Here is a 27,510-nt window from a genome sequence, read left to right as displayed (position 1 = left end):
ACTAGCTTTTTTCTGTTTTTGTGCTAGAGCATTGATCAATTTATTCTGGGGCTTCCCATCACTGTTCTTTGCTGAATCAATTATTTCAATATGTGCAGGTTGCTCGAGATGAGGATCTTGCAGAACAGATTGGAAGGGATATATACTTTGATCTTGTGGATCATGACAAAGTTCGGAGTTTTCGCATCCAGAAACAGATGCCCTTTAACCTTTTCAAGGTACCATCCTTATTGTTTGGGAAAGTACATGTGTGGCATTGTCTTTTTGTTTTTTTTTTTTAATTTTTTTTTCTTCTTAATAATGTTTTGATTAACCATAAAAAAGAAATGTGTTGTTGGTGAGAAAACAAAACTTCAGTCATTTTTCTTAACCACAACTTTGTGTGAAATCTATCTTTTCTGCTTTTACTCATTAAAGATGTTTATTTTATATTTTTTGGTCAAATTGATCCCATCTTTTAGCTTTTGCTGAATACGTGATTGATACATCTACACCCATTTGCAACCTGTTCAACTCAAAACCTCCACTTCCTGGGAGGCAAAGTCATTATGTGAACTGCTAGTGCAGTTGAATAAAGTGGGAAACACAGGTCACCTGCACAGGTTACACTTATGTCCACCCTTGACTTAGCTCACATATATTCCTTAGAAATACATGCTTCGTCTTGCTTTATATTTATTTCTGCATCTTGCACATTCCTTGTCCTTGACACTCCCATGATTGCATTCTGAAGTACACTAAAACAATATTCCAAAGTGGAAGTATTTGGTGCTGCTCTATAGTAAAGGTTCAACGTTGAATCAAGTGGGTTAACAAAGGTGGCTGTTACGGCCACTATTATCGTTATGGAACACCTTGGGTTAGGTTTTTATTGTAACTTAGGTCTTAATGATTTCCTTTTGCCCTCTTGATCAGAGCTAAGTCTGGGTTTCCTCGCCTTCGTTGGAAGATCTAGATAAAATATTATTCATAAGGCAAATTCATCATGTCAGGCCGGTGACCGCCATTGTCAAATGGTCAGATTGGTCACCGTTTGGGTTCTTAGATGCTTGGTTCCATTTTTCGAGATTTCCTTTAGAACTTTGGTCATTTGATTTTTTTCGTGCTTTGGGCTCTTGTATTGGTGAGTTAAAGGTCATAGACGAGTCGTCAGAGAGATGGTAAGGGCTTCAAATGGCGAGGCTATTCATTTGGGTTGGGAATGCCGCTAAGACTTCGGCCGTTGTTAAGGTCTCTGTGGGGGAGATGTAGTTCCAAATCAGGCGTCGAGAGAAGGCTTCCTTGCATATCATGCTTGGTTAGGAGAGTCTGCAAACCGTAGTAATGGCGGTTTCCGATCTTTTGCCCTAGCTCTGGTGTTGGGGGTGTTCAGGTGTCCCCCAGGACCACAGGCTCTTGGCTGTCTGTGTGTGATCCCTGTTTGGAAAGTGGCACTCGTGAGAGCTTGCGTGGGGTCTTGGGTGTTACACGTGGATGGTGGGAAACAAATTTGCTTGCCAGTCAGCAACTCCCCTCGTCTCTACTCCTGAACACTTGTATCTGTCCTCGACCCCAGCCCGTTTGATCCTCAGGCATCATCTCTGAGTCTAGGATGATTGAGATTCCCCTCATGTTGGATTCTGGTACGGATCGGCTTCCCCCAACGCTCGTTCATCTCCCGTGCTTATCTTCATTCAAGATTTTGAATTTATCGCCTCCTTTAGATAAGGTGAGCGATATCTTGCTTATTGAGAATCTCTCTTCTTTGTAGATTTAGCCCTTTAGCCCTGTTCCAGCTCAGTCAATCACTAATGCTATTGTTAGTGATCATGCGGCTTCTTTTGGTGTAGAGGATACGTGTCTTCATCTCCTTCCTCCAACTAGCTCCCCTATCAGCGGCGTGTTATAAGCTGAGCCACTCGTCATTATGAAACTTTTGCCCTTCCAGTGGCGGTGGAGCAGAGAGGGATTATTGCGAAGGACAACTGTCCTCTCCAACTGCTCGAGGCGGGATGTGTCCAGCCACCTGGCTCTCTCTTTTACTCTAGATGACGGTTGCCAAGGTGATGACATTAGTAATGATGTTTTAGCTTCTTTGAAGGTTGATGCTAATAGAAATATTATCTGCTCTTCTCAATCAAAGACAGACACATGCCCTTTTAAGTCAGATGACTACTCAGAAGCTGATTCGTCTCCCTCTCTTAAAGACTCCTCTCTGATCTCTGTTCTCCACCATCAGAGCCCCCATCCGTGCTTTGTTTTGGGAAGAGCTTTCATCTTTGGGACGGATGGATGCTCCCTTGGTGCATGGGAGGAGATTTTAATGTGTGTTTTGTGCATGAGAAACTCAATGGAAATAGTCTCAGCAGTATTCGTGGTATTTTAGAATGGATAGGGAAGCACAAACTTCTTGACCTCCCCATCAGGGAAGTGAAATTCACTTGGTTGAATGGTCGTGCTTCCCTGCCACATCCTTGTTAGACAACCTTTTGGTTTCTCCTAGGTGGATTCAAAGGTACCCCTTTGCTCATGAAAGAGGCCTCCCTAAGCCGACCTCAGATCATATTGCCCATTTTGCTGGAAGTTGATGAAATTAACTAGGCACTGAAACCCTTTAGATTTCGAGTTGGCTTGGCTCAAAGTGGAGGGTTTTCACTCTCTGGTCAATGGTTGGTGGCCATCTTTTTCGGTCGAGGGTAGACCTAGTTTTGTTCTTGTTAAGAAAATGCAGATGCTAGAGGAGAACTCAAGTTGTGTCATTGGGAGGTGTTTCATAAAAGAGTGTTGGAAATGTTTGTCCATACTGGAGCGGATCCAAGCCCTAGATATCCAAGAGGAAGGGGGCTCTTTGTTAGATGAGGATTCAACTCTTAGAGATAAGTTGATTTCATATTATTCTTCTAGATCGAGGGAAGAAGAAATCAAAATGTCGCCAACATTTTAGAGCTATTTGGCTAAAGGAGGGTAACAAAAACACTAAACGTACCATCATTTACGTTACAGTTGGGAAAATGAGTGGAGTTACGAGGGTTAGATCGTGGAATACAGATGTTCAATGATTGTTTTCTCTTGGAATGTTAAGGGATTGGGGGGTAAAGCAAAAAGGGCGTAGATGAGGAGAATTTCCAAAAGTTCTAAGGCTGATATCGTTGCGTTTCAGGAGACCAAGCTCCAGAAGGTGGATAGGGGGATGGTATATTCTATATGGGGGGCTAATAACAAGGATTGGGTTTCAGTTGGAGGCATTATTATTGCATGGAAATCTGACCTTTTGAAGAAGCTAGACACGGTTCATGGCTCCTTTTCCATCTCAGTTCGGTTCTGCGAGTTCTCTTTTGGTTTTTATTGGGTGTTTACAACAGCGTATAGGCCTTATATCCCTTCTTTGAGGGAATGTTTCTAGGCAGAGAGAGTGTTAGATAGAGATGGAATGATCCTTGGTGTGTGAGGGGAGATTTCAATGTTATTAGATTCGGTCATGAGAAGTCGTTTGGCAGTAGGATCACACGTAACATGGTTAATTTTGCAGATTGGGTAAACCGAAATGATATGGTTGATCTTCCTTTGGAAGGGGCTAAATATACGTGGTCCAACGGTCAATAGGAACCTACATTGTTAAGTCTGGACATATTTTTGGTATCTAGGTCTTGGACAGAGAAGTTTCCATTGTCTTCGCACTACTACTTGCCTAGAATAGCGTGAGGTCATCGTCCCATAATTCTCGATATGGGGGCTGATACTTGGGGGGCCTAGACCTTTTAGATTCGAAGCCTCGTGGTTGGAGATAGAAGGATTCCAACAGTTGGTGGCAAAATGGTGGAACTTGTTTGATGTGGAGGGATATGCAGGCTTCAGGATTGCCAAGAAATTCAAAATGCTGAAAGGCAAGATTAATCTTTGGAAGAAAGAGGTCTTGACAGAGAGGTGAAGTTCGATTCGATCTTTAACGCAGTCCATGAGCTTGATGTTTTAGAAGAGAGTGGGGATTTATCTATCGAATAGAGGAAATTGAGAGCGGATTTGGCGGTCAGATATGAAAGAGGGCTAGATAAGAGGAGATCAGATGGTGGCAGAGATCGAGAGCAATATGGCTCTAGGAAGGAGATAAGAACATGTGATTTTTCCATAGTATGGCTAGCAAATGGGCACGTGCAAACATAATTTCCATTATTGTGTTGGATGGGAATCGGGCATCGAACAAGAACAAGGTTTCGGATGCTACAGTCTAGTTCTTGAGAATCTCCTTTCTAGGGAGCAATGGGAAAGGCCAAGGTTAGACAATCTTCAATTTCAGTCTCTTTCTTTTGAAGATGCTTTATTGCTTGAATATGAAATTTCAGTAGATGAAGTTAAAGTTGCGTTGGATTCGATGTGTGGGGGGAAAGTGTCAGGGCCGGATGACTCTCCAATGTTCTTCTTTAAGAAGTTTTGGTCCTTACTCAAGAAGGATGTTATGGATTTTATCCTGGAGTTCTATGAACAAGGCGACCTTTTTGTTGAACTAGTAGTGACGTTTTTGGCCCTTATCCCTAAATTGGATCAAGAGTCTTGCACAAATGAATACCGCTCTTCTAGGTAAATGGATTTGGCGGTTTAGTACCGAGTTAGGGAGAATGTGGAGGGAATTAATTGCTAATAAGTACGGAGTGCATCGAGGTGGATGGTCAGTTAGGAGATCCTCCCTTTATAGAGGTTCGACAATTTGCAAGGAAATTGCAGCAACTGAACATTTAGTGCAAAAAGGAATCTCTCTCCCTCTCTCTCTCTCTCTCTCTCTCTCTCTCTCTGTGCAATGGCTCGACACTTGGTGATGTAGAACAGCCTAATCCAACCTTAAATGAACGTGGTATTTGAAAGGGGCAGATTTATGCAATCTTTAAAAACAAATCAAATATCAGCCTTATACATCATAAACACAAGAAAGAAATAAGGTTAATGTAGCAATGATTATGGCCATCCATCACAAACATAAGTATTGAATCATAAAACCTGAATTTAATTGGATCCGACGAAAGATAAAACTTTCGTCTTGCAATAGGTCCGTCTAACGATCCAAGTGGATTTTCTAATCCAGAAAATATGAATTTTCTGGATTGGGAAATTTGGAATATTCAGAAAAAAATTTTGTGATTCTTCAAATTTAGGCTTTAAGTGATGGGTTTTGAAGAATGTCAAAATACGTAAATGCAGGGATGAAAATCTTTTAAGATCAAATGATTTAGATAAAAAAGAAACAAGATTGGCTTCTAGATCTTAAAGATTTTAGGAGAAAAGGAAGATATTTTCGTCTTTAAACGAAAGATAGAACTTTCGTCTTGCAATAGGTCCGTCTAATGATCCAAGTGGATTTTCTAATCTTGGGAAATCTAGAATATTCAGAAAAAAAATTTGTGGTTCTTCAAATTTAGGCTTTAGGTGATGGGTTTTGAAGAATGTCAAAATATGTAAATGCAGGGATGAAAATCTTTTAAGATCTAATGATTTAGATAAAAAAGAAATAAGATTGGCTTCTAGATCTTAAAGATTTTAGGAGAAAAGGAAGAGAATAGGGTTAAAGAAGAGAGCGAAAGATATAACTTTCGTCTTGCAATTGGTCTGTCTAATGATCCAAGTGGATTTTCTAATTTAGAAAATAAGAATTTTCTGGATTGGGAAATCTGGAATATTCAGAAAAAAAATTTGTGGTTCTTCAAATGTAGGCTTTGGGTGATGGGTTTTGAAGAATGTCAAAATATATAAATGTAGGGATGAAAATCTTTTAAGATCTAATGATTTAGATAAAAAAGAAACAACGATTGACTTCTAGATCTAAAGATTTTAGGAGAAAAGGAAGAGAATAGGGTTAAAGAAGAGAGTACCTTGAGAAAAGAAAGAAGTATTGAGAAGTAGAGGATGAGAAATCATTTCCCTGGGCCTCACGCCTTCTTCCAATCACTAGAAGTCGAAGATGAAATCATGAGAAGCAAAAACTCTTTTTTTTTTTCCTTAAAACATAACATAACATTCTTTAGGATTAGGGTAAAACACTCTTATAAATTCGTAATTACATGAAATTACCAAAATACCTCTACCAAAAATTTTTCTTCTAAAAAAGAAATTTGCACAAAAATTGTGTGCAAACTGTCTCAAAACTTAAATGACTCAAATGTTCATAAACTAAATTCAAATTCAAGATGCCCGATGGGCCCCGATGATAACGCTGGGAAGGTGGACCGTCACGATCCAACAGTCCCAATCACACCATCCTCACGATCCAATGGTCCAAATGTCTTCTTCGAGCAACTTACACATGTCACGAACATGTGTAAGGTCTTCAACCTCTAGAGACATGACTCGTACCCGTCATCTAACCACATTGACACGGGTAATGCACGCCTCCTGCGTTGATATACTTTGAATGACTTGGTGTCCGCATCTACTCCCCTCAGCTGAGAAGAGCTTGACTTCGGCGAGATAAAACTCTTGTGCCTTTCTAACAAATCTAGATCTGGCCTTCGCAACTTCGCTTCTGTCAAACATGTACAGTTAGATGATGGTCTGTTCTTCCACTTCACCAAGTACCTCTAAAATTCACCGTATCGAGTGGAAACAATTTACTCATCCACAATTCCTTCAATTTCTTCTCTTTCTTAGGTGTAGCAGTGATGGGGACATCAGAGGACCTATTCGGATGTACCAGAGATAGAGACAACCACTCACATCAGCGCAACTTTCTTTGTGGATGGGTGACGAGTTCCAGATGGGGTGCATAAGGAAGACCCTACATGCATTGGACGCGCATTAGGAAGACCCCACCTTGGGATGATGCATGTAGGCTGCTTAGGAAACTGTTTTAGTCATAAGATTTCTATTTCGTGTCGATCCGACCGTTGAATCTTGTAGATCAGGCTACCAGATCTTCTACATCTGGACCTCTTGGACTCTGATATTGCTTTATTTATGGCTTTTGTAATTTTTAGGAGTTATTTGATGGTTGAGATTAATAATATATGTTTTAGTTTTCTTATTTTAGACGATGGGCCACTTAAGTGAGTGGCATAGTTGTAATTATGCTGGATTTTAATTTCGAATTTTTAATTATAAAAGCACAGAGAGGGTGGAGTTCCAACCCTAGTGGAGATTTGAGAAGAAAAAAAGAAAGAGAGAAGCTCTCTTGTGTGAATGAATTTTCCTCATTGTTTTCTAGGGTTTTTTGAAAAAAAAAAACCCTCCCTTCCAATTAAATTGTGGAAGGGTAGAAACTTGTTTGGTGGTGGATTCCTCAAGGTACATCCTTCCTCTTCCTCTTCTTCGAAAGGTAGTCTTCTTCTTTTTTCTTCTTCTCTTATCTTCCTCTTTTTCTTCCCATTACAACCTTCTAAATCCTAGATCTTCAATTTCCTATTTTCCCTAATTTCTAAAGACCCTAATTCCAAAATCCCCAATTCCCATGAACCCTAATTTTTCAAATTACAGATTTTTCCCTTTTTAACCCTAATCATAAAACCTACTAGTCATCCCCTTTAGTGTGGAATGTGCCTATGCTAAATTGGAAGTTATATCCTTCTATCGATCCTAGTTTTAATTGATTTATGTGATTTCTTGGCATCCGGGCATGTGATTTATGTTAAATCCAATTTTATTTCTATTGTTTACTCATAATTACTTGGTGGATTAACATCTTTTGTTAATTGAATTACTTTATGGACTCTTTCATAATCTCCACGTTGCATGTTGGCATTAAATCATGTGTCCTTTATCAAATTTCGTATCAGAGAATATGTTTAGCATAGGATTTTTGTGTTGCATCTAGGTTAGAGTCACATCTAGGGTTAGTAGAACATTCATTGCATATATGATCATATTGCTGATTTTAATTTTTATTTTTTGGAGTTGTTGAATTTTCAGCTAGCGTTTCCACTTATACCATTGCTGAATTTTCAGCATAGAAATCTCGAGGTATCACATTTCTAAATTTTCAGTTTGGCACCCTTAGATTTCTACCCTGCTGAATTTTCAACATCATATTTGAGGATAGTGGCTTGCTGAATTTTTTGGTTGGTGTGTCTAGCTTGATCTCTTGGTTAGTTTAATCATTGTCCTATGACCTAGAGTTTCTCTTTTAAAGTTACCTTGTGTATGCCCCCACTTGTTCTGGACGTGGCTTTGGTCTACATACCATTATGAATCTAGAGCAGATTGACGAGGCCCTTAACGCTATCAACGATCATCTGACGGCTATTGAAGCGCACAATAGGACCACCACAACTCAATTGACCGTTATCAATGCACGTGTCAATTGGGCTTGAAGCCTCCCTTCAGGCAAACCCCGACACTCGGGAATATGTCCAATCACAAGTCAGAGATCAAGTTAAGACTGTGCCACTTGCAATTGTTAGCTGCGCCTTAAGCCAAATTGTAGAAAGTGATGATTGGCGCAGAGATTCAAGTTTCCACACTTATGCCAAGTGTGGTGGCAAAAACTGTAAGGCGATCATTGATAGTGGCAGTTGCATCAATGTAGTATCTGCTCGCACCGTGGATCGTTTAGGTACGCTAGCCGTTCCTCACCCTCAGCCTTATCGAGTCTCATGGGTTGATGCATCTTCAATTTTAGTTTCCCAGTGTTGTCCTATTCCCATCCAGTTTTGTTCCTATACGGACACGTTGTGTGTGATGTTTTGCCTATGGATATAGGCCACATCATTTTGGGCAGGCCTTGGTTGTATGACATGGACGCAACACTATTTGGTCGCTCGAATACGTGTTCGTTTCTGTATGGAGGCAAAAGGATTGTCTTGAAGTCTCTCTCGCCCAAAAGAATCCCTAAAAAAGAGGACGTCAAGACATGTGGTCTTGAAGATGTGACGAAACTCCAGCTTGAGTCTCTTCTTATAGTTAATGCCAAAGAGTTTGAAAAAGAGACAAACCGATTTGGCATTGTATGCACACATGACAAGTGTGGTCACACCTAAGGTTATTATGGAGATGCCACCTGAGGTTAAACCCGAGGTTAGTGTAGAGTTTACCATATGAAGTAGAGTCCAATATTGGAAGAGTCCAGTGTTGTTATTCCAAAGGACATACTAGATGAGCTTATAGCCGTGTGAGACATTCACACATTGACTCTACCAAACCGTCATCGCGATCAAATGAGTGCTGGGGAGGACGTGGATTTGGAAAGATAAGTAGATGAGCCTAGGACCCCTATAGATCTAATACCCATGTCCGTGTTCCATAGGCCTTCAGAGTTTGCATATGCATTTACACAATATACGTATGACTTGCATGTGAAGATTAGAAAAAGAATCAATATAAGTAATGAAACATACAAAATGATTGTTGACTCACACCATAGGTTTAAAGAGTTTGTTATGGGTGATGAAGTCATGATTAAAATATGTCCAAAAAGGTTTCCAAAGAGAACCATAAAAAAATTACAAGCCTGTAGCACTGGACCTTATAAAATCTTGAAAAGACTGGGTTCGAATGCTTACTTGATAGATCTTCCACCTAACATGAGTATCAGTTCCACATTTAATGTGGAAGATCTTGTACCGTTTCATGGACATTCCCCTGACCCTCACATGAACTTTGATAATGATGCCCTTGACCTGACCCAAAATCCATGGCCATTACTTGACCCCTCTTCTTAACCTTTACCATCCGTATCGTCCATACCTATGAGAAGAGAGGAGATGAAGGATATCTTAGATGAAGAAGTATTTTCCATACGACATGGTAGTTACCAGGAGTACCTTGTCAAGTGGAAGGACAAACCAAAATCAGACAGTACGTGGATCATAGAGGCAAAGCTTCAGCGACGGGACCCGGATCTCCTCGAGCATCACTGTAGCTTTATTTCGCCAGAGGCGAAATCTCCTCAACCGAGGGGAATTGATGGGGACATTAGAGGACCTACTTGGATGTACCAGAGACGGAGACGATCACTCACATCAGCACAACTTTCTTTGTGGATGGGTGACGAGTTCCAGATAGGGGCCGCCAGGCCATTTTGAAGACCCCACATGCATTAGACGTGCATCAGGAAGACCCCACCTTTGGATGATGCATGTGGGCTGCTTAGGAGACTCTTTTAGTCATAATATTTCTATTTCGTGTCGATTTGACCGTTGGATCTTGTTGATCAGGCCATCGGGTCACTAGATTTTTTATATCTGGCCCCTTGGACTTTGATCTTGCTTTCTTTATGGTTTTTGTTATTTTTAGGAGTTATTTGATGGTTGAGATTGATAATATATGTTTTAGTTTTCTTATTTTGGACGATGGGCCACTTAAGTGAGTGACATAGTTGTAATTATGTTGGATTTTAATTTTGAATTTTTAATTATAAAAGCACAGGGAGGGTGGAGTTCCAACCCTGGTGGAGATTTGGGAAGAAAAAAAGAAGAGAAGCTCTCGTGTGAATGAATTTTCCTCATTGTTTTCTAGGGTTTTTTTTTTTTTTGAAAAAAAACCCTTCCTTCCAATTAAATTGTGGAAGGGTAGAAACTTATTTGGTGGTGGATTCCCCAAGGTACATCCTTCCTTTTCATCTTCTTCGAAAGGTAGTCTTCTTCCTTTTTCTTCTTCTCTTATCTTCCTCTTTTTCTTCCCATTACAACTTTCTAAACCCTAGATCTTCAATTTTCTATTTCCCATAATTTCTAAAAACCCTAATTCCAAAATCCACAATTCCCATAAACCCTAATTTTTCAAATTTCAGATTTTCCCCTTCTTAACCCTAATCATAAAACCTACTAGTCACATCCCCTTTAGTGTAGAACGTGCCTATGCTAAATTGGAAGTTCTATCCTTCCATCGATCCTAGTTTTAATTGATTTATGTGATTTCTTGTCATGCGGGCGTGTGATTTGGGTTGAATTTGATTTTATTTCCTATTGTTTACTCTTAATTACTTGGTGGATTAACATCTTTTGTTAATTGAATTACTTTATGGACTCTTTCGTAATCTCCAGGTTGCATGCTAGCATTAAATCATGTGTCGTGCATCAAGTAGGCATAGGTGGTGTAGGTTGGGAAGAAAATTCAGACATTGGCTAATGGTTTGGAACAAATTTAGGGTCTATGGGATGGCTTGAACAAGGTATTAGATCCTCCTCTACATTGAATGTTGAACTAATCCCCATGCGAGGTAGAAGATCTATCACATACGCATTGGACCCAATCTTTTTCAGAATCTTAAATGGTCCAGCAATGCATGCTTGTAACTTCTTAATAGTACCTTGTGGGAACTGTTCTGGCCTCATCCTAACCATTACATAATCACCCTCATTAAATTCTTAAATTATACGATGTAAGTTAGTTGAAATTTTGTATTGTTCTTTATTAGCATTTATCCGCCTCCTAATATCTGCATGCAACTCATGAATATGATGGGAAAATGCATCTACTGACTTTGAGGTCCTCTAGGTGACTGACATAGGTAACAAATCTATTGGTAGTCTAGGTTTGTAACCACTAATAATCTCGAATGGACTCATACTCGTAGACCTATTAACTGAACTGTTATATGCAAACTCGGCGATTGACATAGGTAACAAATCTAAGTCCCAAGTTTTAATGTGTTCACCCAACAATCATCGTAGTAGATTTCCGAGACTTCGATTTACAACCTCAGTTTGGCCATCAATTTGAGGGTGGTATTCAGACGAGAATTGGAGTCTCGTGCCCATCATGTGCCATAATGTCTTCCAAAAATAACTAGTAAATCGGACATTCCTGTCAGACACTATGGTCTTAGGCAAACCATGTAATCGAATCACCCTCTCAAAGAAAATCTTGCTATGTTGGATGCATCTGAGGTTTCAGAAAAAGGGTGAAAGTGGGCCATTTTTGAGAAACGGTCCACGACCACAAAAATGGAATCGTGCTTTTTAATTGTCTTGGAAAACCCAAGCATGAAATCCATACTGATGTCTTGCCATGGTGCATGTGGCACTGGCAATGGCGTGTACAATCCAGTATTCTGTTTCTTCTGTTTTGCCAGTTGACACGTTCGACATTGCCCTAAAATTTTGGCTACATCTCGCTTGAGTCTTGGCCAATAAAATCGATCCTCCACTAGGGCGATAGTCTTATCTCGACTAAAATGGCCAGCAATACGTCCAGCATGAAGCTCCCAAACAAGGAAATCCCGGAGGGAAGTGGGGAAAATACAAAGTCGGTCTCCTTTGAAAAGGAAGCCATCTTTCAGCATGAACTCTCCCAAACTATGCTGGGCACCTAAGAGTGACACGTATGTTTCCTCAAAATCTAGACACATGGGATACTTGTCTTTCAATTGCTCAAACCCGACAACTTTTGCACTCAAGGAGTTGAGCAATGTCACTCTCCTACTAAGGGCATCGATTGGTTTGTTCTCGATCCCAACTTTATGTTTAAGGACAAATGAATATTCTTGAAGAAACGCTATCCACTTGGCATGCCTTGAGTTAAGCTTCTTTTGGGAATTCAAATACCTCAAAGCTTCGTGATCAGAAAACAAGACAAATTCTTACAGTAGAAGATAATGACGCCAATGACGTAACGACTGCACGACCGCATAAAATTCTTTGTCATAGGTGGAATACTTTTGTTTTGCCTCATTCAGTTTCTCACTGAAATAGGTTACTGGATGACCCTCTTGGCTTAGTACTCCTATACCTATGCCCGAAGCATCACACACTCATTCAAAGACTTTAGAAAAATCTGGAAGACGCATGACGAGAGCCTGTATTATCCTACCCTTAGTATCTTTGAATGCCTTATCTGTGGCCTTAGACCATATGAACTCCCCCTTTTTAATGCAATTAATAATGGGAGCCATAATAGTGTTAAATCCTCAAATGAACCGACGATAAAATGTGGTTAAGCCATGAAAGCTTCTCACATCATGTATGTTTTGCGGTTCAGGCCAGTCAACTATGGCCTTGACTTTTTCTGGATTTGCTCGCATTCCTACAAACGACATGATGAACCCTAAGAAGACAACCCTATCAGACAAGAATAAACATTTCTTAAGGTTAGCACATAACCTCTCCGCCTTAAGGACACTATAGACATGCCTCAAGTGGTCGAGATGCAGCTCTTTAGTGGTACTATATACGAGTATATCATCAAAATAAACCATTAAGAACTTCCCCATGAAGGGTCTCAAAACTCGGGTCATCACACATAAAAAGTACTGGGTGCATTAGTCAAGCTAAAGGGCATGGCCAACCACTCGAACAACCCATCCTTCGTCTTGAAGGCCGTCTTCCACTCATCTCCTGGGCATATGCGTATATGGTGATACCCGCTCTTGAGGTCTATCTTGGAAAAAATGGTGGACCTGGCCATCATGTCTAACATATCATCAAGCCTCGGTATCGGAAACCGATACTTGATCGTGATCTTGTTAATGGCCCTAATGTCCACACACAGCTGCCACATACCATCTTTCTTAGGCGTTAATAGCGCTGGTACGGCATATAGACTCATGCTCTCACGGATGAAACCCTTTCGCAGGAGCTCATTTACCTGCCTATGCAACTCTGCATGCTCTGTAGGGTTCATCCTGTAATGAGGAAGGTTTGGTAAAGTAGACCCCGAGACGAGATCAATGGCATGTTGGATGTCCTGCATAGGTGGAAGCTCATCCGGTAAATCCTCAGGGAATACATCACTATACTCCTCTATAACTGGAGTCACCTCAGGGGGTAACTCTACATGCACCCCGGGTGCAACTTCCCTAACCATTAGTGCGTACACCATCGAATCATCCTCAGTCTCTTTCTTAAACTCTTTTACATTTATGATATGTAGAGACTTTGGAATAGATTTCCTCTCTTCCTTCCTTGACTCACTTGTTTTCACATCCCTAGCCTTGTCCATGTGGCTCTTGGGTGGCAACGGATTAATCTTGATTTTCTTGCCCTCATGTGTGAATGTACACACATTCGAACGACGAAAAATCGTGACATTTCTATCGTATAACCACGGCCTTCCTAGAATGATGTGACCTACATCCATAGGTAAAATGTCACACCACAACATGTTTTTATATGAACCGATTTGGATGGGGACTAAACACTGTTGGGACACAGGCATAAAAGACGTGTCAACCCAAGAAACCTTTTAGGGTTGAGGGTGTGGGATGGGCTTCAAACCTAAACGAGTGACTGTGCTAGCCGAGACCACGTTGGTGCAACTATCACTATCCATGATGACTTTGTAATTTTATCCCTGCTCTTGATAAATGTGTAGAAAATTGTGCTTTTGCGCCAATCATCACTCTCCTTGGCCTGCACTGAAGCACATCTTAACTACAGCCAGTGGTGTAGCCTTTGGTTCTTCTTCTTCATAATCACTAGCACCTATCTCTGATTGATATTCCTCAACTTCATAATCACCCATGTCATCCGCATTTTCATTTGACTCGTCTATGACTAAGGCTTTCCTGCGAGTCTTTGCTGTGCACTGATATGCGAAAGGTGTCCTTTGTGCCAATCCTGGCAGTGGTTGGCACCAAGGACTCCCTTGCCCTTATCATCCTTAGGCTCAGGCGGTGCATTAGCTTGCGCCCTAGGCTGACTTCCAACGTTACGCTTGGTTCCCTGAAAACTAGATCTAACATTAAACCAGATCTAACATTAATGTCTCGGGACTTTAAGCGCCTCGTGACAGGGGACTTTAGGTAAAGCTCTAACTCCTGGACAACTTGGTAAGCTTTATCCAAGTGACCCATTGCATGGGTCATAAGCTCACGCTGCAGATCCATATGAAGGCCCACCTTGAAACGCGCCAGCGTCATTAAGGGATCTTCCTAAATATCACACCGCATCATGTACTCTTCAAATTTTGCGATGTAATTTACAACCGACATAGATCCTTGGCGTAATGCTTGCCATTGATCTAAGAGCTTTTGACGGTAAGAGAGGAAGATCCCAATGCGCGACCGGGACCTCCTGATCTCTCGATCATACGCTCCATATTTGTCCAAAACAATTTAACTTGACCCACAAGTTTCATCTTTGCAAACCGCACTTGTTGGTTCTCAGACATTGCATAACATTCAAAATAATGGTACATGTTTGCTAACCAATCAAGGAATGATTTTGGGTCAAGACGCACGCTCATCAAAACTATGAGCATTTCCTTTAACACTCTTTAAGACCCTCTCATCGGCATCATAACGGTCTTGATACTCGACTACGGGCTGCGAATTTCGCGCCCCTCCACGTCCTACCCCTCGGCCACATGCTCCACGACTTCTACCAAGATTTCCTACCCGTTCCTCAACTACTCCCCCAACGTGAGACTGTTCATCCCTTTCAATGTCGGAGATTTCTCTTAGGGACGCTTCTGTCTGATCCATACGGGTATTCGTGTTCCTAGACTGCGCCTCAATGGCGGCCAAATGTTGGTTGATCGTGTTCATCATCTTAGTCAACAGCTCCATGTTTAAGATTGGGTGTAGACCAAATCCTCTACCAGTCCGAGTGGGCATACACAATAAGACTCAACTTAGATTTCCTAAAACACGACTCTAGGAGATTGTTTTGACACAAGACTATGGACACTGATGATCCTAACCTTTAGAATGATGCAAATGTGGAAAAATTCAGTATCTAGACTTTTTTTTTTTTTTTTTAATGATGCAAATATGAAAATTTCAGATCTAGACTTTATATGCTATGCATGAAACCCTTGACAAAAATAAAAATCTAGACTCTTGATAACTCAATCTAAGGCAACCCAATGCAAGAACCGGTCTCTGATACCAAAAATTGATGTAGAACGGCCTAATCCAACCTTAAATGAACATAGTATTTGAAAGGGGCAGATTTATGCAATTTTAAAAACAAATCAAATATCAGCCTTATACATCATAAACACAAGAAATAAATAAGGTTAATGCAGCAATGATTATGGCCATCCATCACAAATACGAAGTATTGAATCTTAAAATCTGAATTTAGTTGGATCCGACGATAGATAGAACTTTTGTCTTGTAATAGGTCCGTCTTACGATCCAAGTGGATTTTCTAATTCAGAAAATAGGAATTTTCTAGTTTGGGAAATCTGGAAAATTCAGAAAAAAAGTTGTGGTTCTTCAAATTTAGGCTTTCGGTGATGGGTTTTGAGGAATGTCAAAATATGTAAATGCAGGGATGAAAATCTTTTAGGTTCTAATGATTTAGATAAAAAAGAAACAAGATCGCTTCTAGATCTAAAGATTTTAGGAGAAAAGGAAGAAAATAGGGTTAAAGAAGAGAGTACCTTGAGAAAAGAAGTAGAGAGAAGTAGAGGATGAGAAATCACTTCCCTGGGTTTCACGCCTTCTTCCAATCACTAAAAATCGAAGACGAAATCGTCAGAAGCAAAAACTCTTTTTTTTTTTTAAAAAAAAAAAACATAACATAACATTCTTTAGGTTTAAGGTAAAACGCCCTTATAAATTCGTAATTACATGAAATTACCAAAATACCCCTATTAAATTTTTTTTTTTTTTTTTTTTTTTTTAATTTTAAATTTTAAGAACGCACAAAAATTGTGTGCACACTATTTCAAAACTTAAACAACTCAAATGTTCATAAATTAAATTCAAATTCAAGATGCCCGATGGGCGCCGATGATAACGCTGTGAAGGTGGCGCAATGAAGGTGGGCTGTGACGATCCAACGGTCCCGATCACACCATCCTCGCGATCTAACGGTCCAAATGTCTCATTCAAGTAACTTACATATGTCACAAACATATGTGTAAGGTCTTCAACCTCTAGAGACCCGACCCGTATCTGTCATCTAACCACATTGACACGTATAACGCATGCATCCAGCGTTGCTATACTTTGAATGGCTTGGTGTCCGCATCACTTGGTGTGGAGATACAACTTTACAAAATTTATATCCTATCCAAGATTGGCAAGGATTGGTACCGATAGATTTATCACTGTAGCAGATTGTTATTCTTCTTATGGCGTCTCCTCGGCTTGGAATCCTCCCTGTCGTAGGATTTCGGCAGATGTGGAAACTAAAGTCTTGGTGGGTCTGCTCATCTTGCTTAAAAATTATATGCCTTCAAGTCAGAATCAAGATTCTATGGTTTGGAATGCTCATAGTTTGGGGATCTTTTCAGTGAAGATGTTTTATGATAAATTGTCTAAATCGCATGTTTCATGCGCCTCCCCCCATCCTTTCCATAATTGGTTTTACTGTGCCCCTCATCATGTGGCAGTGTTTGTATGGTTGGTGGGAAGGAGAAGGATTCTCACTATTGATAATATTCACAGATGATCTCTTATCCTACCGAATATATGTTTGATGTGTATGCAAGATGTGGAGTCCATTGACCATCTTTTCATTCATTGCCCGTTTGTGAGGAATATTTGGGAGCATTTCTTGCTATCTTTAGGCGCTATGTGGGTGGTGCCGAAGGCGGTTGAGGATCTCCTTTTGGCGTGTCATGAGGGAGGTTCGGGAATGGTCGGAAGAGTCATTTGGAGACTCCATATTATGGCCTTTTTGTGGGCAGTTAGGGGAGCTAGGAACGCTTTCTGCTTTCATAACGAGCCGGTGTTGGTGGAAACTGTTATTTGTAGGATTAATCATCTCACTTCAAAGTGGGAGAACTATGTTAAACTTTCCTAGGCTGTTGGGGACTTCTGCTATTTTTTTTTGGTTTGTTTTGTATTCTTTTGTGCCTTTCGGTACATTTAAATAAAAAATAAAATGTTGTTATCTGTTAATAAAAAACACACTAAATATTTCTATGGCATAGCTAGCGGTAGAGCACGATGTAATTCTATTTCCTCTATAGTAGTGAATGATGATTGATTATCTGATAAAGATCGCATCACTAATGCAGTGGTGAATTTCTACACCCGATGGACCTTACATTAATGATCTCCTTTTCGATTAGATTTTCACAGAGGAGATGGCCTCTCTAGAGAGGTTGTTTCTTCTCGTAGAAATTAAGGCCACGATCTTTGATCTTGCTAGGGATAAGACCCCTATACCTGATGGGTTTCCTCTTTCCTTCTTTCAGTTTTTTTGGGAGTTGGTTAAACAGGATGTCCGTGCTTTTGTCCAGGACTTCTAGTCAGGTTGAATTTCGACTGAAATAGGTTGTTCCTTCATAGCTCTGGTGCATGAGTTGGAGGGTGCTGAATGCTTGAAAGACTTTCCCTCTATCTGTCTCATTGGTAGCTATCGTAAGATAGTGGCTAAAATTCTTAGTTCTGGGATTAGGCTTGTTCTTCCTAATGTGATATCTCCTTTCTAGAGTGTTTTTGTTTTTGGGAGAGAGATTTTGGATTGTGCTTTGCTTGCCCATGAATGCCTTGATTTGTACCATCGGGCTGGTAATAAAGGAATTCTCTGTAAGTTAGACCAGGAGAAAGCATATGATCATGTTAATTGAAATTTTTTTTTTTTTTTTTTTTTGGACCATGCTTGATTGGCTTGGGTTTGGGGAGAAATGAAGAGATTGGATCAGAGTTGTCTCCTCGGCCAGGTTCTCAGTGATTATCAATGGTTCCCCTTTCGATTTTTTCAAGGCCACTCGAGGTCTCAGGTAGGGGGATCCTTTATCCCCCTTCTTGTTCATCATAGCGTCTGAGGCATTGAGCAGAATGTTAACTAGAGGTTAGGAAATAGGCCTATACCATGAGTTCTCTGTGGATTTATTTTTTTCTTCAGAAAATTGATCATTTAGGAAATAGTTAGCGGCTGATGACACCCTCATTTTCTGCTAATCCTCAAACTCGATGGTAGACTGTCTGGCCATGACTATTTGTTGGTTTGCAGTATTTTCTAGTTGAAAAATTAATCATGTTAAGAGTGAATTCCTTGGTATCCACATGTCTGTCGATGAAGTAGCTGGCCTAGCCTCTGCTTTTGGATGTTGTGTGGGTTCCTACCCCTCTTCCTATCTTGGTCTCCTTTTGTGTGGGGGAAAGTCGGCCCTGCACTTCTGGGACACGGTTTTGGAAAGGATGAAGTGTAAGTTATTTCCGCGGAAAGGCAACCTCCTATCTTTGGGTGGGAGATTACCATGATTAAAGCTTCCCTTTCTAACCTCCCTTTATACTTCATGTCTTTGTTTCAATGCCTTAAGTCTCTTCTTTTGAGGATTGACAAGCTTCAGAGGATTTTTCTATGGTAAAGTGGCACTTGGACTAGGAAGTTTCCTCTCTTAAAGTGGGACCAGGTCTGCAAACCAGTTTCTGAGGAGAGGGGCAGATATTAAGCTTCTTGATCTTATTAATTCGGCCCTTTTGGGTAGGTGGATCTGATGCTTTGGTTCAGATGAGGATTCTCTGTGGAAGAATGTTGTTAGGGCCAAGTATGATGTGGAGTTGAGAGGGTGGTGGACTAAGAAATCTTCCATGCATCGAGCTTCTACTTGATGGAGAGAAATTGACAAGGTGGTAGCTCAAGTCTTCTGTAATCTTTCCTTCTCTGTAGGTAACGGAGAAAGGATTAGATTTTAGATTGACCCTTGGTGTGGTACTACCCCACTTAGAGATTCATTCCTAGCTCTTGCCAGGCTTTGCTCTAACCAAGACATCTTGATTGCTTTGTGCCTTTTGTCTTCTGGCTCTAGTGGAGTGTGGACGCCTCCCTTACATAGGAACTTAAAAGGAAGAGGAAATTGTTGAGTTATTCACTCTCCTTTCTTGTGTGCAGGAGTTCGTATTTGTCCCTGGGGTAGCTGATTCCATCGTTTGGAGTCATGATAGAGCCGTAGCTTTTTTGGTGAAGTCCTACTATGATATCATTTCCTCCCCTGAGAATCCAGCTCCTCCTAGCTGTATGAGTCCGCTATGGTCTTATGGGGCCCCCTCCGAAGATTTCAGCTTTTGTCTTCCTGGCTGGAAGAAATCGCATTCTCACCATCGACAATCTTTATAAAAGAGGTCTTATCCTTCCAACTGTCTGTCTTCTCTGCCTCCATGATGTGGAATCTGTGGATCATCTTCTTCTCCACTCTTCATTCTATTCTGCCATGTGCTATAGTATTCTGCTTTAGGCGGAAGTTTCCTGGGTGGCGCCCTATATGATTGAAGGGCATATCGGATCTTGGGTTGTAGGGGGTGGAGGGAAGCTTGGAAAGAAAAGATAGAAACTTTTTTTACTTGCTGCCTTCTGGGCCATTTGATTAGAGAGGAATGGCCACTATTCTGAGGACATGAAAGGGGTCGGTCAGTGGGGTTCTCTGTAAGGTTCTCCAGTTCATCAAGGATTGGGCTCCTTGATTTCTTATGGGTTGGGTTTGAGCCTTGAGCTCTTGTTTGTTTGTTTGTTTTTCTTCGTTTTGTTGTTTCTGCCATTGTTGCTTTTGCTGCTTTTCCTATTGGCTTTTGCCTAATATTCTTCGTCTTAAAAAAAAAAATTTGGTTGTTGAAGATCAGCTAGGTAGGAAATTACTTGAGGACGATAATGAGGGGGCTACCTGTCCATGTGTTTGTTACGTTCATTTAAGTACCAGGATCACTGCCATGCTGTGGCATCTTGGTAGTTATGACTATAATTTTGGCACTTCCAGCGTGCTATATTAAAAATCATATCAGCCATCTTGCCTTTGATGACTTTGCTATGGAAAGCATTCGAATGTTGTTTTGCATCTGTTGTTCTAGTTGTCAGATTCCTTAGAAATAATTTATGTGGCTCTATGGGGCCCCTTGTCTATCTCTTTTTTCTTGCTTGAGAGTTGAGATAACTATTTATGTTTGCAGAAGATTGCACCAAATTTAAAATTTCTGAAACATAAGATGGTCCTGTAAGTATTTAAAAGGCCCATAGTTTTTACTGAACAGTGGCAGTGCAAAGAGGATCTAAGATTTCCATTCCACATATCAGCAGTAGCACATTGTTTCATGGAGCTGACAGTCCAAAATATCGAATTACAAGTGATTTGTTTTTATCCCTATGAAAACCGATTCTTGAACCTCTTTCACGCTTATGTCGAGGCGTTTCAGAAGAAAAAACTGCAAAATTGATCTGAATTATCATAATTGATTAAATATTTTTAAGTGATGGTGAGGAGAAAATGAAAAAATGTATAAGGCTGATCCCAAATGGCTTGGTCAAGGTACAACGATGATCTTGATGAGGGAAATATTAATTGTTCATGAGAATTTTGAAATTTATGAATATACTGGAAGATCTTAAACTTTTTTCGCCTTTAATGTTGTCAAAGTGTATTGGCCTACCAACATTTCTCTTTCTCAAATCAGCAATTGCCTCTTAACAGCCTCTTTATTCAACCCTTTCAAACAACAGTTCATATAATTAACAGAATACCTATTTTTATGCTTGGAGATTTATCTATTTTTACTCATTAAAAGAAGAATTATCTGCTTTTCGGAAACTGTTTGGGCTACCTTGGTAGACATGGCCAAAAACTTTGGTCGCATGTTATGCAGTTGGCTGAAGGATGTGTCTTTTCCATCATACCCTGCATATTTGTTGGCTTTAGTGATTGATACAATGGATGTGGAGGACTTCATTTCAAATCAGTTACTTTTATTGGGATCAGATCCCTGCATCATAGTTTCATGTTTCTTTCTTGGTTGTGGCAGATTCTGTAGGATTAACTTGCACCTGCTTTCATGCATTCGAATATAGGAAGAACGTTCTGTATTTCGTGTATGAAGTTGTTCTATTAGCGTCAGTAGATGCGATTTAAGGTCTGGTGCATCTGAGGTTGACTAGTTTATTCCATCTAGTTTCTTCTTTCAGGCTTTGTATTTTTCCTATCTTGATGGATGCTAAGCTTGCTGTTGTGTAACATGATACATCTCATTGGATGGCTTGGCTTGGTGTGGCTTTGTATTCACTTCCTTGATTGCTATTGTTGTTGTTGTTGATGTTGTTATCATCTTGAACATGATTCATGAAGGCTTTCTGGCTGTTCCTAAGGTCTCAGTTTTCTAATTTCAAAGTTGTTTACAGGAGGAGGTGGCTAAAGAATTCGGAGTCCCAGTGCAATTTCAGCGTTTTTGGTTATGGGCTAAGCGCCAAAACCATACATATCGTCCCAATAGGCCACTGTCACATCAAGAGGAGACACAATCTGTAAATACTCTATAACAATATTGTTTTTCGTGTGTTATGCAGACTGATCTTTTATGCTTTGAAAATTCTCTATAGTATTAGATGTTGCTTACTACACAACTTTTCCAAGTCAGGTGCTCTTTTAGCACTCCTCAAGTCTGGTGCTATATCAGCATAACTTTCGTAGTACTTTTCTATTATTCATTCAAAATTGTGCAAATATCTTCCATCTCTCTTCCTTGTGGAGCTATACTTCAATCTGAATATTGTTGCAGTTAATATAGTAATCCTAATGTAGAGGAGGAATAGACATTTTTTCTTATAAATAACCAAAATAACCAAGCCAATGCTTTGATGATTTCTCCAAATAAGTACTAGGAAGAGGACTTCATTTGACCTTAAAACTGGAATTGAATACCAGGGAATTCTGCACATGCTATTTTGATGCAAAATCCAGATGTGTGGTGTGTGTGTGTGTGTGTGTGTGTACGCGCGCGCGCGTGCGTGCATGTGTACGCATGTATATATGTATATGTATATACAATCTCGTCTGTCGCTGCTTCCATTCATGCATGCAACTCTCTTAGATTTATTTGAATGGAAGCCACTGAATTTTGGTCATCTTGGCTACAACTTCTTGGAGATCAACACTATTCACATGAGTTTATTGTGCGTTTTCTTGTTTATGCATTGTCTATCTTTTATTCAGTTTTTGTTTTGTTTATGGCATCGGGTAGTTGGTGCTATCAGTTGTTCCAGTGCACATGGTGTACTATATGAGTTGATTTATGGTACTATTCTTAGTTCTATACCAACAAAGAAAGTCTCTTGGATCAAGCAAGACATTGTCACTAGGGCTAGGCTTCAGAAGGAATATGTTTGTTTTTTTTTTTTTTTGGAATAAAAATGAAAGTTCAAAAATTACTCTATGAAAAGAGCATGAACCAAATGAAAGCAAGCCTAGGCATTCGTTGAGTCTGCTTGGAGTTGGAGGCAATCACGTATCTTTGTGGAAGATGGTGGCTAGGAGAATGCTTGTGGTGAAATGTGATCTTGTTCTGGGAACTAGAAAGGGCCTAGGGATACGAAGGAATTGGGGGCCGCAGATGAAGCTGGGTTTAGTGAGAGGAAAATCGATAGAGATTTCAACTTACAGTGGAATGTTGTTCAGGAAGGTAGTAAAGAAAGGTGTAGTGGCTTCTAGGACAGAAGTTGATATCCTTGATAAGCTGTGGTGGTGGTGATGGTAGTGTGGGAACTAAAAGGTGGCTTGGGTAGAGGGGGAAGAAGGAAAATGGTAAGGTAAATCAAAGTAAGGGAGATGAACAAGAAGTTCAACATGAAAGATTCATTTACATTGCTTCTTTACTAAGCCTGCATACATGATATCCATGCTCCAGCTTTAGGGGGAGTGTGGATGGAAGGTCATGGTTGTGTGCGTCTCACCTTGTTGATGGTTGATGATAAAATGATTTGGAATGGTCCATGTAGTAGAGCACATGCATCTTATGTTTGCTGTGGTTTAGTTAGTATGCGTATGGTTGTGAAGGGTGCATATCTAATGAGGGCATATATATAATTTGATATTTCTTTAGTAAAGTCCTAATATAAAAGAGTGACAAAAGGGGGCTTGACCACCTTTTGTTCACTCTATTATATTAGGGCTTCCCTAAAGAAATGTAAAATTACATATATGCCCCCTTCATAACTAGGCCCATACTAACTTAACCCACAACAAAGATAAGAAGTAAATGTGGGCTATTACATGGACCACTCCAAATCATCTTATCATCATCCATCAATCCGGTGGGCCACACACAATCATGATTGTCCATCATAGTCTATCAATACTCTCCCTCAAGTTGGAGCATGGATATCATGTATGCTCATCTTTGTAAAGAGGCGATCTAAACGGGCCCTAAGAGCTTTTGTGAAGATATCCGCCAACTGATCCTGATACCTCACAAGTCACAAATGACATAAAATCTACTTGCTGGCAACTTTCTCTCACAAATTGACATTCCATCTCGATATGCTTCGTCTTGTCATGATAGACGAGATCGTTAGCATATGAGGTGCAACTTGATTATCATAGTGAAACTTGATTGCACCCTCAATTTTAAATATCCACTAATTCATCAATGTATTTAACCACATGAGTTCACATGTTGTATGTGCAATCCCCCCACACTTGAACGGGTTACAACACTTTGCTTCTTAAGTGACTGGATTACCTCCAACAAAAGTACAATAGCCCAAAGTACACGGCTTGTCAGAGGGAGAACCAGCCCAATCTTGTATTGGAGTATCCATCGATAATTTTAAGATGACTATTGTTCTTGTAAAGAACCCCACAACCAAGAGCACCTTTAAGATATTTGAGAATTCGTAACAAGGCTTCAATATGAGGAAAGCGAAGAGTTTGCGTAAATTGACTAACGTATTTGGTCGAGTGATTGTTAAATAAATCAATTTAGCGACAAGATGACAATATCTTCTCGATCATCAATCAAGTCTACTTGATCTACATGTAGCTTCAAATGTGGATCCAATAGGTGTTTCAACTAGTTTGGTCCATCATATACTTTTGCTGTGACAAATTAATGCCCACCTTGGATTTGGGGCCACGTCAATAACTAAGAAATACTGTAGTCGGCCCAAGTCTTTTGTATTGGAGTGCTTCTAAAGAAATGCCTGCTCCATCACTAGCCGGAACGACAATATCATCATATCGGCCACTAATACAATGAATTCCTATTTGATTGTGATTCACAAACATCGAGTGATCAGCTTGCCTCTACTTCATGCCATATTCACATGCCACTTTACTAAACTTGTTGAACTAAGCTCTTGAAGATTGTTTTAAGCCATAAATTGATTTCTCAACGTGACATAATTTATCTGACTCCTCTTGAGCAACATCCTAGTGGTTCCTCCATATATACCTCTTCAATAAGGTCTACCTGGCGAAATGCGATCACTTATGTTGACACAATGACCATCCCATATCAGTGAACTGGAAATAATGACATGCACAGAATTGAGCTTCGCCATGAGGTAGAATGCCTCAAGATAGTCGATTCTGAGGGTTTGAGAATATCCTTTGGTGACCAACTGAGTCTTTAATCGTTCCATTCAGCCATCTGGTTTTTATTTGATTGTATAAACCCATCTACATCCAACTGCACTATTTAAAGTAGGTAATTCAATTAGAGTCCAAGTTCAATTGTGATGAAGAGCTGCCATATCTTCTTCCATGACCTTTCTCCATCCATTACGACTCAATGCCTTCTGAAAGGAACAAGGAATAGACACCGATGATAGAGCCAAAGGAAAAATACGGATGATAGAGCCAAAGCAAAAATACGAAAAGAAGAAGTTAAACCAGCAAGATAAACAAATTAAGAAATGAATATTGAGTTCAAGAATGTTTACTCTTATCTTATGATAACTTAGCTTCATTGGTACTTGAGGAAGATTTAGGAGGATGCTTATCTTCAGATGAGGATGATTGATCAGGTACAATCACGGTTGATATTACATGTATTGAGATTACACCGTCTTTTTTTCAGGATGGTAAGATACTGCAGTATGATGAGATGCTCACCACCTTTCATAACCATGTCCTTACTAAATTGACCCACAACAAACATAAGAAACACATGGGCTATTACATGGACCACTCTAAATCATCTTATCATCATCCACCAACCAGGTGGGCCACACACAATCATGATCATCCATCATGGTCCACAACAAATGACAGCCAATTACAATAACGGGTACCTTGATCTAACTCTTAGTCATCCAGGAACTCCATAGGTAGTAGGGGGAACGTGTCTCGGGAATCAAGTAGCAAGAGCCAATGCAAAAAGATGGCTCCGGTTGGCAAAATGGTGGGAGTGACTTTCAGGGACAGGATTGAAGACTATTACGCTCCGTTCTTGTTTGTAAAAGAAAGAGGAAGTCTTCTGATGCATCCTGTTCCCCAAAAGAAAGCCCAATGATCTCCTAGTGCCCAAGGAGAGTTGGTAAGTCTTGTTTTTTATGGTAAAATTTTATATGGGGATTTTGATGAAAGGGTTAGGAAGGGAATGTTAGCAGTTTGGGATGCCTGCAAAAGAGAGAAAAAAATAAAAGTCATTTGCTAGAGGTGGAGGAAACCTCAATCTATTTCTTGACAAGAGAATAAGCTGTAAGGAGTTAACAAAAAGGTTATGGACTCTGTGGGGTTTGTCTCAAAAGATTAGGTGATCTTTGGATCAGTTGGTTCAATTGGGGGAATTCTAGTAGCTTGGAACTCCAACCTCTGGTATAAGGTGGACTCATGGCGAGGATCTCTCTCTCTTGGTGGTTTTATTAGATGTCGGTACTGGTTTCAAGTGGTGTTTTATGTTTGTGTGTGGCCCGAATAAAGCAGTGAGAAGGCTTGAATTTTAGGAGGAACTCGATTTAGTGCGGGAAAAACTTGTCCTTGGTGCATTGGCGGTGATTTCAACGTTATTAGATTTTCTTTTGAGAAGTTTTACAAAGGTAAAAGTGACGAGCAACGTGGAAGGTTTTTCTGCGTGGATCGGCAAACACGGCTTGGTAGATCTCCCAATGGTCAATGGGAAATTTACGTGGTTGAATGGGTAGTTTACTCTAGTCATACCTAGGTTGGATAGATTCCTGTTGTCTATAGATTGGATGGAGAAATACCCTTTGGCATCTTTGAGAGGGCTTCCTAATCCCGCATTTGACCATTATCCTATCTTGATTGAAACGGAGGTGGAGAGTTGGGGATCTAGACCTTTTTCATTTCAAGTTGTCTTGGTTGGAGATCGATGGTTTCGCCAATTCTATTAGAGCGGTGGAAATCCTTCATTGTTGTGGGCTATGCCGGTTTTCAGTTTAGTTAGAAATTAAAGCTTCTAAAGGGAAAAATCATTGGTTAGAAAAAAGAAGAAGAAGAGTTTTTGGGAAAGCGAGAAGAGGAGATGGATGGAATGTTAAAAGGAATTCTAATGTAGGGGCATTTTCACACTGGGTTCGAGTGGGGTTTCCTGTGGGATGCACGGGCACACTCGGGGTGGGTGATCCATGTGATTTGGGGCCTACGGGGGAGGTCTCGTGCTCGAGACTCCTCACCAGGGGTGATTAATGCGCATTTCACACCGGGCCTAAGTGGGGTAGCCCGTGGGATGCGGGGACACTCAGGGTGGGCGGCCCATGTGATTTGGGGCCCATAAAGGGAGTTCGCCCGAGGTCTTAAACCCCTGAGATGTGGGGCCTGGGCTATGAGATGACGGGATTAATTCGCCATACTCTAACAGTTCGAGCTTTTATAGCAAGTGGTTAATTGTCTTGTATTAAATTGGTATCAGAGCGGGAGGTCTCGTGTTCGAGACTCCTCATTGGGGGTGATTAATGCTGGGGCATTTTCACACCGGGCTCGGGTGGAGTAGCCCGTGGGATGCAGGGACACACTCGGGGTAGGTGACCCATGTGATTTGGGGCTCACGAGGGA

The 27,510-nt window shown here is 40.5% G+C and overlaps 1 protein-coding gene across 6 annotated transcripts in view; it reads left to right on the top strand.

Moving 5' to 3' along the window:
- Window positions 1–27,510, top strand: part of LOC131232742 (ubiquitin C-terminal hydrolase 12-like) — a 61,858-nt gene that overhangs the window by 13,207 nt on the left and 21,141 nt on the right. For all 6 annotated transcript variants that reach the window (XR_009164926.1, XR_009164925.1, XM_058229209.1 and 3 more), the window contains exons 15-16: window positions 99–218; window positions 21,900–22,022. Coding sequence is in view for 4 of the 6 variants with exons in the window: in XM_058229209.1 (XP_058085192.1) it covers window positions 99–218; window positions 21,900–22,022 (243 nt within the window). In the remaining 2 variants the exon portion in view is untranslated. The remainder of the gene's footprint in view (window positions 1–98; window positions 219–21,899; window positions 22,023–27,510) is intronic.

Source organism: Magnolia sinica, chromosome 18, assembly GCF_029962835.1.
Source record: "Magnolia sinica isolate HGM2019 chromosome 18, MsV1, whole genome shotgun sequence".
NCBI classification, from domain to species: domain Eukaryota; kingdom Viridiplantae; phylum Streptophyta; class Magnoliopsida; order Magnoliales; family Magnoliaceae; genus Magnolia; species Magnolia sinica.
The sequence above is the reverse complement of the archived record's forward strand: the minus strand, read 5'-3'. Positions and strand labels throughout refer to the sequence as shown.